The following is an 11784-nucleotide window of genomic DNA, read 5'->3' on the forward strand; positions in this document are numbered from 1 at the left end:
CTGATCCTAATCTTCCATTCTTCTCAGATCCCAGACCCATGTTCCCGAAATTAATCGCGGACTTGCCAGCCCTACTTTTCTGCCAAAAATCTGGATTTATTTTGTAACAAGATAAGAAAAATACGATAACATTAGACATTTCCTATATGATTAAGAAACTAAAAACCCATCATGCAAATTTTACGTAGGTAGTTAGGTACAGCATATTCAACGGAAACAAAAATTTGATAATGATGCAAAGTTTCCTTTGGGTTATCTTTATGTACAGACATTCAGATACTTTCAACGATACGACTCAACTTATGAGTAGTTGAATTCTTCATTCCACAAAGACCAACAGTATGTTTTTGCATTCGAATTTGACTCTTTGAACCCACATTCAATATATAAAAAATAAATTTCAGTCAAATGTTGCTGAAATCTTACGCGATTCTTCAGATTTTAATCAGTGTGATTTACATAAATGGATACGATTCATACTGCGAACAACCAGAAACAGGTAAAAAAAAAACACACATTGATAATACGAGTATGTATCCATAAATTCTATAAACATAGCTTTAGTATGCTTTGAAAACTTACAGTTTTGTTTTTTTTTTTTTTTAGTTTTTAAGATCAATTGCAAGGCATTACGTACTGAATCATACAGTTTCAATGATTTTTTTCCAATTTCTAAAAATAACGGAGGAGAAATAAAGTTGGTATTTTACGTGAAAGGCGAACGAGACGCTCACATATTACTTTCCCCTACGCCAAACTTGCCAACATCAAAGGAACAGGAAAAGGTGTACGAGATAGTTTTGGGTGCTGCCCAAAATACATATTCAGCAATCCGAAAACAACGAGGAGTTGCAAACGTCCAGGTACATAATGAAGTGAATATTACATCACCGGATGAATGGCGTAAATTTTGGATCCGTATATCTTCGGATGGAATCATTCGAGTAGGAAAGAGTCGAGAAAATATCGCTTTCTTGAATTGGACAGATCCGAATCCGTTTCCAATCAACTATTATAGCTTTTCCAGTTGGCATGATAACGACATATATTGGTTTCATCAATGCACCAATCAAACTGGTACGAATATAGCCTACTTTCATATTTTTCTAGCTCGAAAAATTCAATACATCGTGAAAAAATTTTAAAAATCGCCCTCAATATTTACCTAGTACAACCTTATGAATTTTTTGGATTTTTCGAAAATTCACCAAAAACCCAAAACTGAACTTCAGGACCTGAAATTTTGATTACGAGGGTTTTGGGACACGCTCTTTCGATCAATAGCTTTGTTTCGTTCAACTCGAAAAGTGCTAGTTGGAACAATCCAATAAATCATACTTACTCAGGCTCACTAATTCTGAAAAAATATTCCAACAGAAGATCCAATCATCAGGTATCAGGAAGAAGAACTCAAATCTCATTTGTTTTCAAATTATGATAAAGTAAATCGTCCAACACAGGCCAATGCAAATTCAACGCAAATCACAATTCAAAGCTCGTACGTGGATTTGGTAAGTTTGCAGTTTTTGCATGCTTCAACGCTTTATTTAATTTTTCTTGAACTAACCCAATCTTACACATCACCCCGTGATAACTTTTTTCATCTACCTATTTCCATTCCACAGAATACTGCAAATGGCATCTTTGAATTACGAGGAACGATTTTTATTGTAAGATCATTGTAGACCAAGTAACTCATTCACATCTATTCTTCTCAAAAAATATCACCAAGTTTGTATATAAACCTAGGATTGGTCCGATAAACGGCTGACTTGGAACCCAAACGAACAACATGGTCTAGATTCCTTAGAAATTGAACCGAATTCCATTTGGTGGCCAGTAATAAAACTAACAAAGTAAGAATGATCAATTACTGTTCAATGATTAATTAACATCAAGTTAGGTTTAGATGAACCTACTTTCAAAGATATTTTACACATATTAATGGAAATTTCAGCCAAGTTTTTGTTCACGATTACTTTCTCGGTTTTGGAAAGACGACTGTATCAAGCAACGGAGTAATAAAACACGAAGCATCTTCAAATATACAATCAAGATGTCAAATCAGTACAAATTCTCAACTCTTGGATACGTATAATTGCAATCTCAACTTTACAACCGATTTTCACACCAATTTCACTTTTTCCCAGGTAAACATATAAGATATTGTAAAAACAATAAGCCTACAACTAGATTCATTACTAACCGTAAGGGCAGAAAGGAAGGTAAGTCAAGAAAGTCAAGACGTGTTGATTCACTCACACTCTATACGAGTAATTTCAAGAAAACCTAAAAAATAGTTGAGAATATTAACTGAAAAACGAATAGGTATTTTAATAGACACAAAAAATGTTGATGAAAATGAAAACGAATGTTTTAATTGGAGTAAAATTATCGATGCAAGTAAATCACAACTTGACAACATTACGTTGGCATTAAAAGGGTAAGAGATTATTTGAAATTTTTTTTTCTAATTTACAGTGAAAAATCGAAAAAAAGTAACCTTCTGTTGAAAATAGTAATAAAAGGGACATTTTGGTGAAAATAATAACCAAAAGTAACCAGGGGTGAAAAAAATAAACAAGTTAGTTTAAAAGTAACCTAATTAGAATGCCTGCACCTAGATTACTGAAAAAGTAATGAATGTAGATATGTACTTTTAATCTGACATTTATTTTATCTAGTTTTTTTTTTCAAGCTTAATTACTAGGATGTAATATCACCGTGGATACTCATAAAAACTCAATCTATGTATTCGCTAGAAAAAAATGAAACGAAGCCATTTATGGAGAATGTATCAATTAACGTGACATTACAAAAGAATATTTCTCAGCCAACATCTTGTAGTGAATTTCCAAGTTCGTATAATTTGAACTTAATAATTAAAATGGTGTCTCATTCTTTTCAGAAAATTGTACGCGAGTAAGTATGTTCGTAAGTATTTTTTTTTGCTGCCTATCCATGACGATGATCACTCTCGTCCAGATTTTTCACGCCTTTAATCCCAATATAACTTTGCTAACAACAACGAAGATCGTACTACCTACTTACTCTACTACATATGTAGATGAAATTTTTCAGCAGACAGCTCTTCTGAAGAAAAGCTTATATGTCAATTGTTTTCAAATTATAATTCATCTATCTTCCCGAATACCACCTCTCAAGATCATTTTCACGAAATCCAATTTAAAATGTTTTACGCTGATATAAGTGTAAGTTTTTCAGTCAAATTTTTGATAATATACAAACCTGTATAGTGTATACGTAGGCATCAGTAGGTAGGTCTAGGTAGATACGAGGGGTGATCAAAAATAACATAGACAATTGCTCTGGTGAGCGTACTATTGAAGCTACACAACTCACAAACATATCATCTGAAAGCTGCATCTTTCCTCTATAAAATCAACCTTAGTATAAGTATTTCTGTTCAGTGGTTCCCAAAATATGGTACATAGAACAAAAGTTCTCAAGGTGCACTCGGCGATTTTTGTTTAAATAACAGAAATTGGGTGAAAAAAATTTTTATGCACAATTAATTTTTCATCATTTTTAAAGTAACAACTACCGTTATCGATACATTTAGCCCAACAGCCTTTCAACTGCTTAAAACATGTTTGCATATTTGAAAGGGGAGCGGTTTCAGTACATCAGCAAAATTCAATAAAACACTGTGCAATGATTTTCGATTTTGTGCCATTCGCGTCGTGGAATCAAACACGTTTTTTAAAAAGTTGACAAGCCGTTGGGCTAAATGTATTGATAGCGGTGGTTATTACTTTGAAGGTGATGTAAAATTAATTAATACTCCTCATGCAAATAATTAAATAAACGTTTTTTCACCCAACTTTTGTTATTTAAACAAAAATCGCAGAGTGCACCTTGAGAACTTTTGTTCTATGTACCATATTTTGGGAGGAATGGGAACCACTGAACAGAAATACTTATACTAAGAATGATTTTATAGAGGAAAGATGCAGCTTTCAGATGATATGTTTGTGAGTTGTATAGCTTCAATAGAACTCTCACCAGAGCAATTGTCTATGTTATTTTTGATCACCCCTCGTATGTTTATGTATTCTTTGCTAAAAAAAGAAATCAATTTTATAGGATATTTCGGGAATTTTCCAGATAGTTGGAGAAGTTGAGGGAGTAAGTATTTCAAAATCCAATATGAAAGTACTTCCCGAATTCATAAGGTCTGTTTACAAAATGTCAGTTACGCTACCAGCTATTTGCTTTTGCTGTTTACCTACTTATAGGGAGAAACATTGTTTACTGGGATTAGAACTTTATTTGTTGATAAGCGCCATACTCAAGTCGAAAAATGTAAAAAAAAAAAGGTTACTTACTTGTAGTTTTGGTACCTAATAGAATGTTTTTTGAATTTTTTTTTAAAACTCTCGACCTGCCCCTCTACCCCTGCACACGCCAAAAATTACCAAAATCATTTTTACAGGATACTTTTCAAAAAAATTGAAATTGGAAGAAAATTTATGTACAAAGTGCATATTTAAATCAATTTTTTCAATAGTTTGATGGTTTTTGTTGCGCGTTTGAATTTTTTCATTTTTTCACTACCTTTTTGACTGAATTCACTACTTTTTCACTACTCTCACCACCCATTTTTTAAATCACTACCTGTTAGATACCCTGTATTTTTAAATAAAATGGCGCTAAAGTTAATTTGTACGGATTTTAGACCACTTTTTAGGAAATCTGCAATTTCCAAAATATACCAGAAGGCTCCAGAAAACTTGAAACCACCTCCAATCAACTCAGTGCGGCGTATTAAAAATGGGGTTCTATGTAAATTTCATTTCAACAACTCAATTGGGTAATTTTCAAAAATCTGCTAGGGTGCTCCAGACCTATCACTCAAAATGGTTCGAAATCGTTTCCAATCGATTTGGAGGGCTGAAAACAGGCCACACACCAAATTTCAGCTCTCTTGGTCTATTTGGTAAAATTTTGATTGTTTCCATTTTTGACACAAGTTTGATTTTTTAAAAATTCATTAAAAATCAAAATCGTTTGTGAACTTAAAATTTTGATCTACTGTTTTCAAATTCGTATTCGGAAAATCACATCATCTCAATTCAAATCCTGATTGAAAATTTATATCAGCTAATTGTCAAATTCCGTGAAATTGGAATTTTTTTTGATTTGCTAATTGAAAATCAAAGGTCACAGGTGTAGAAGTGATTTACGTAACTTTTCTCATAAGGATTACAAAATTAGTAAAATTACTTACTTATTCTCTTACATGAGTTCATATTCTATCATTTTTGAAAAGAAATTTGTACTCACCTGAAACAAAGAAAAATTAAGGTGGATTAGTTAGTTATGAAATTATTGATCAAACAACAAGTATATAAAATAATATTAGTCGAAGGCCAAAGTAAAAATTCTGGCGATCTCGACGTTTAATAAAGAGTCAGAAATGAATATTCACAAATAAAGTATCATAAAAATTGTAAAATTGATTGTGAAAATCACTCAAAAATATCAACTTTTGATAGGCAATCAGAAAACGACAAAAATTTGAAAAAATCTTTCATTTGGGTGAAAATTTTCACAGACTGCTTAGATTACTGAAAAATACCAAGAATTAATCGGAAATTCTCAAAATTGAATGATGATTTGGCAAAACTGCAGAAAGTGTCATAAAATTTGTCAAATTGACCCCCCCCTCCTTCCAATAATTGAAAATTATCAGAATTTGATGACGGTAACTATCGAATTTTTTTTTGAAAAAAATCACTACTTTTTCACTAGGTACCAACCTTTTTAAACCAAATTTTCAGAAAGCTCTCTACTCGACCCCTCCCACACACACACATATACACACACAAAAGAGATAAATAAAGTAAAAATTTTTAATTGGACGATTTGTAATATTTTTTCACTTTATCACTACCTTTTTTTTTTTTTTTTTTTTTTTTTTACTAAATTCACTACTTTTTCATCACTTTCACTACTTATTTTTAAAATTCCTCGTTGTTCTGTATACATGCGACGAAAATGAAAATATGCTTTCTAATTAAGTATTATTTACTTCACAGAAGTGGAACGATCATCGATTGACTTGGGAGCCAAGCGAATACAATTATACATATGTTCTACAAATTGAGAATAATTTTCATCAAATATGGAAACCGAAGTTTAAATTAGTCAAGTACGCCGTTTATTTTCAAAATACCCAATGAGTATGATAGATGGTAATCATATTTAATCACCATTGCAGCGGCGCGTTTTTTGAAGATACATTTCTATTTGATTCAGACCATATTGCCTCTCTTGTAATAACGTATGCAGGAGCTGTAACACTACGGATGAGGTCTATCAATATACAAGCAGAATGCCAGGTGACAGTGAAAAGTAGACCGTGGAATAATCATACTTGTCAACTTCATTTTAAAAGCGACGCGCCAAAATTCGATATCAAATATGAGGAATTTGACCAAGAGACGACAGCTGTAACTGTAAGTACCTACCTATATATATATATATATATATATATATATATATATATACACATGAAAAGTGGTATTACGCAGCCCATACTAGATAAACCTCAGACTTTTTGCGGCCCACCTGGACTTTTTGCAGCCCAGTACCGGGCTGCAAAAAGTCTTTTCTGTTTTCACTCGCCACAGACATTAAAAACAAGCAACGCAGTGTAAATATGAGGCAGAATACCATTAAAGACCTGCATTATCCGATTTTATGAACTTGGCGTTACATGCACGAGCTATTTGAGTTCCTCACCTCTCTGGAAGCGAATGAAAACATTTTTTTGATGGTGGAAAAAGTCTGGGGAATATCTACAAAACATACACTTGAGTGGGGAGCCCTCCTTAAAAATTGAAAATTGAATTACAAGCATAAATATAAGTCTTTCTCCAACCTGATTGAGTATATACCTTCATTCCATAGCCCAGCAGTGAGCTGCTTTGAGAACACATGGAAAAAATCAAGCGCGCCCTTGCTAGTGCAAACCAAACATCGGTCCGCAAAAAGTCAGTGAAATGTCATGGGCTGCGTAATGTATGGGGGCAATCTATATATATATATGATTTTTGTGAACTACTTGGACCTACAAAAAATGTATTATTTTCACCCTACGATGTAATATGTAACACGTATATAAAATTTATGAAGAATGCAAGAGCTTATTACATTGTATCACCATGGATGGTTCATGAATTTCGAGAGGTGAAGAGAATAAATGGCAGCCTTGAATCATCCGATAATTCAATTTTTATTGACGTTGAATTACACAGGGACATGGATGATTTTGAATCAACACGATGTAACTCATTTGCAAGTATGTATCAATATCATTATCATTATTCGTTAGTGATGAAGCTACAAGCAAAAAACAAGAGTAAAAGAAAGTTCAGCAGGCTCTCATTCAGCTCATATTACACGCAACCAGGAAGATATTTTTATAAAATAGAAAGCCCTTGACGAGTACTTGAAGCGAAGAATATAGCAAAAGGACAAATTTTGATTTTAAAGGACCTAAATTTGGGGGAAGGAGTGCTAAAATCAATAAAAATTTTTTGGAAAAAATGTTTTATTCCAAATCTCATTTTGAACCTAGTTCCAAAATTTGACAATATGGGATACTTGATTGGATGTGACCAAATCCGAATACATCGTGATCAGACCTCATTGATCAGATCAGATCAGATCAAAGTTTTGACTGAATACTGTATAACTACATACAAATAAAATGATTCATCAGACAGCTATGAAGAAGAACTCAAATGTCACTTGTATTCAAAAGTCGGTCGTCTAGTTCCTTCAGAGGCGTTTTTGAATGGCCCACAACTCGATATGACCATCTCATACGTAGATTTGGTAAGATTTTACGCACTTTTAAAGCTACAAAGTTAACGATGAAAACTTCTATTAAACTGATCGAATTTCTTAGAATATCGAAAATGAATTATTTCAAATGAAAGGGCAACTGGTTTTGGTGAGTAAATCTTTTAAAAAATTGCCACGTCAACGGTATTTTCTGATATATTAATTACACGTGTACTATATTTACATTCTACAGAAATGGGCACACGAAAAAATGGTTTGGGACCCGAAGAAATTTGGAGACTTGTTTGTTTTAAAAATCGAAGAAGACACAGTATGGAAACCAGCTTTAATATTGAAAAAGTAATAATCCCCATTCCAAGTTTGAAAAATAAATTGCCTGATGTTTACGTTATAAAAATACAAATAACATGATGGAACGTTTCAGTGAAGTGTTTGAAGAATATATCAAAATCGATCTCGAATTTCTCGGTTCGGGTAAGTTGTGTTAACTGGTATCGTCGAAGGAGGATTTGTTATATTGAACGGAACTTCGTTGAAGTATAGGTAATTTTCGAAACTCGTCAAATGATGAATATTTTGGCGCGGGTCATTTGGAGGTAACGTCAAATGGTGCGTTGACGTGGACTTTGCCAATGAATATAGACACAAGATGCAACATGACCCTTAATAGTTGGCCGTGGGATCCACAAACGTGTCAACTCAATTTCACAACTAATACCGCGAAGATGCACTCACGAATAAATGATTCTTCTCAAGTAAGCTTCATTTACCTATACTCATATTCGTATGTTTTTTGTACCGTCAAAAAAATTCATTTTCGCGCGTTATTTATGATTGTAAATTCAAAGATGAAATCACGATCCGGAACGATATCATTGTGGAAAATCACCGAAATCTTTAAAGGAAACAATACCCTATTCCAATTAAGTTTAATGATTACTTTAGAAAATAAAAGCAATTCGTTGCAGGTCGTATTATGTTCGACACTTACAGGTTCGTATAGATGTATTTTCATTGTTGGGGTTTCAAAACAAGTCATCACACTTGCTTGTTTCAAAAAAATAACAAATAATCAACCCATTTTACAGGTTTAAGTTCGGTGATGCTGTCATCATTTTTAATATCACCAACGAACAGGAATAAATTGCCATCGAAATTATTATCTCTATTACTCCTAGTAATTTTTCTGGCAATAATGATGACTTCAATTCCTCATTTCACTACACAAGCTCCCAATTTTCGTAAGTGATCAAAAAATAGGTACGTTTTATAAAAGTTTTCTACAGTTTTGCCCAATTTTTTTCATATTAGATATGTATTTTAGTGATTGGATTCGTCATGTTATTGTCAATAGTAGGAACATCCAGCTGTATCACTGCCTACTTGGTTCGATTAGCCAGGAAATCACATTCGTATAATCCGTCGCTGAATGTGGTACGTGACAAATATCTATTTATTTAAAACAGAATGCTTTGTTATAGTATGTACTCGTATTTATCTAAAATATGGAGCAGACACCTCTAGGTACGTATTTTATATTCTGTTCATTTTCAAATTTAGAGATTTACAAGCACGGAAGAAAACGAAGGCGAAAATTACGCAATGAAAACAGCATTGATACAAGGTGTTCCATTAATCGATGACAAAACCACTGATGAGGCCTCCGCAGCGGAAAAATCTCAACATAACTGGTTAAAAGTAGCCATGGTTGTAGAATTATCATCATTTGCAATTTGCTCGATTGTCGTTGTATTTCTTATCACGAGTTTGATGAATTAAAAATAACATAATATATTATTTTGAATTCTCAATCGACTTCATTGTTATTTCCAAAGGAGGTATTCAGCAATAAGGTGGGTCGTTTTTCAACATTTTTCCTATTTTGATGGACCCTAGCACAAAATTATGGCCAAATAACAGCAGTAAGACGCAGGAAAAATTTCGAGGTTTTAGGTACACGTTTGACCTCTCCCTCCCCCCCTCGGGCTCAAGCTCAAAGTTGTCAAAATTTGAAAATTTTTCAATTGTTTCAGACTGTGGAACCCGTAGTTTTGCGGACTACACCAAGGGTCCTCTTACTTTTGAAAAAAAAAAATCGGGTCAAATTTGTGACTGCACACTTCTGAGGTTCCCTTATCGATGAGTTTTGCAAATAAATCAGCCATGTCACGCACTCTTACCTTTTTTGTATCTTTAAAATTTTCATCTATGTAGTAAAAAAGCTGCGGAAGTGTGTTGATAAAATTTCAAAAAATCACAGCATATTTTTTCTACGGGAGGTCAAAAATTTGTATGGAGAGTTTTGACATCAAAGGTAAACTTTTGGACCACATTCCACATAATTTTGAACCAAAGGGAATTCATTCAAAAAAAAGTAATGAATTTGCGAAAATTGGAGAATCCAGAAAATGGGGATTGTTCAACACTGGTAACATTTTCATAACGAATGGTAGTTAATCCATTAAGACGCGATGAGAGATTAAGATTTTAAAATTTGAGTGAGTACTTGATATTAATTTTAGAATTGATTTTTTTTAACAGGAAACAACAAAGAAAACTTCAAATGTCACATATTTTCAAATTTCAACTCGAGTGAATCTCCAGATTTTGCGATTCTGGATCAAATTGATCCAATGGTTCTCAAAATGAAAGGTTAAAAATAATTGTAGAGATAGAATTTTCATCATTTGCAATAAGGCTTTTGACGTATTGCGGATTGCATATCGGTTTGCCTGAACTTTATCGGTTTGGTGGGCATTCTTATCAGTGAGTATCAAAATTTCATATTTTGAGCAAATTTCACAAGGTGTTTTTGAAATGTATAGCTTTTATTTAGTTTTTTCTTCAATTTTAAACACTGTTGAACCCTGTAATGGAAAAAGATCCTCTCTTCGTCGAGTTTTAAAGAAGTTGACAAAACGTCTTCGAACCTCGACAAAGAGCGGATCTTTTTCCATCACAGGATTCAACAGTGGTTAAAATTGAAGGAAAAATTGAATAAAAGCTATAAATTTCAAAAACTCCTTGTAAAAATTGCTTAAAATATGAAATTTTGATACTCACTGATAAGAATGCCCACCAAACCGATAAAGTTCAGGCAAACCGATATGCAACCCGCAATACGTCAAAAGCCTTATTTGTTTGATTGTTGTCATATTTATTATCATAAGTTTCATGATGTGAAATAATATTTGAATTTCGTGTTGATTCTGGCGTCAATCGTTATTTCAGAAGAATACAGATAATTATGGTCTTCTTAAAAGAAATTCCACAAACTAGTACCTAAATAGGTAAGGTTATCAATTCTGTTTCTTTTATACGTAACATAATACGAAAAAAAAAGGAGACTAAACCTCAATCATCAAGAAAATGATTCACTATAGAAAGCCATTTTCAATTAATACATACATATTTTATAACAATTTACGAATGAGCTCTTGAAAATATTAGATATGGCATATACCTACATAGCATCAACATTTCACAGGGAAAAATAATTTTTAAAATTAAAAAAACCTGCAAACTGCACGTATCCGTTCTATTAGGACACGAGTATAATACATATAAAATAACATTGTTCACTTTTATGTATTAACAGGGTGTCTAACAAAATTCCGAAATGAAAAAAAAGGACTTAAAAAGGACTTTTAGTAGGACTTTCAGGTCATTTTTCGAGCACTTATGGAATTTTTTGAGCTGTGTGAGGGGAGGGGGGGGATCAGCATTTTTTTAAAAGTGGGAGGTTCAAAATTTTCATTCAAGTTTTTAACCAAAGGAATTTCAGCAGGATTTTTAACAGGACAGTTTTTGAACACTTGGGATTTTTTAAGAGGAGAAGGGAGTGGGCGAGATTTCTCCTTCAAGTTCAGAATTTATTAGTATTTTGAGAGGTATGAAAATGATGTTTTTTTGTGTAATAAGCTACCTATATTTTGCTACAAAATCTTA

The 11784-nt window shown here is 32.9% G+C and overlaps 2 protein-coding genes across 9 annotated transcripts in view; one reads left to right on the forward strand and one right to left on the reverse strand.

Moving 5' to 3' along the window:
* Positions 1 to 11784, reverse strand: part of disp (dispatched) — a 344626-nt gene that overhangs the window by 165042 nt on the left and 167800 nt on the right. The gene's annotated exons all lie outside the window — the stretch shown is intronic.
* On the forward strand, positions 302 to 9647 carry LOC135833323 (neuronal acetylcholine receptor subunit alpha-5-like). Of its 8 annotated transcripts, none has more exons than XM_065347067.1 (21): positions 302 to 499; positions 607 to 1077; positions 1378 to 1511; positions 1626 to 1670; positions 1750 to 1856; positions 1958 to 2150; positions 2699 to 2858; positions 3082 to 3212; positions 4108 to 4149; positions 6063 to 6175; positions 6245 to 6482; positions 7162 to 7327; positions 7751 to 7866; positions 7940 to 7984; positions 8069 to 8175; positions 8261 to 8310; positions 8380 to 8591; positions 8685 to 8829; positions 8925 to 9077; positions 9148 to 9270; positions 9397 to 9536. In XM_065347067.1, exons 7-20 carry the CDS (start codon positions 2750 to 2752, stop codon positions 9252 to 9254), a joined length of 1734 nt encoding a protein of 577 aa, XP_065203139.1. In that variant the 5' UTR covers positions 302 to 499; positions 607 to 1077; positions 1378 to 1511; positions 1626 to 1670; positions 1750 to 1856; positions 1958 to 2150; positions 2699 to 2749; the 3' UTR covers positions 9255 to 9270; positions 9397 to 9536. The 8 variants fall into 8 exon arrangements, with proteins under 8 accessions (XP_065203139.1, XP_065203132.1, XP_065203133.1 ...); XM_065347060.1 differs by having other exon boundaries at positions 303 to 499; positions 9161 to 9270; positions 9397 to 9647; XM_065347061.1 differs by having other exon boundaries at positions 303 to 499; positions 3085 to 3212; positions 9161 to 9270; positions 9397 to 9647.

This window comes from Planococcus citri, chromosome 1 (assembly GCF_950023065.1).
Source record: "Planococcus citri chromosome 1, ihPlaCitr1.1, whole genome shotgun sequence".
Classification (NCBI taxonomy): Eukaryota; Metazoa; Arthropoda; class Insecta; order Hemiptera; family Pseudococcidae; genus Planococcus; species Planococcus citri.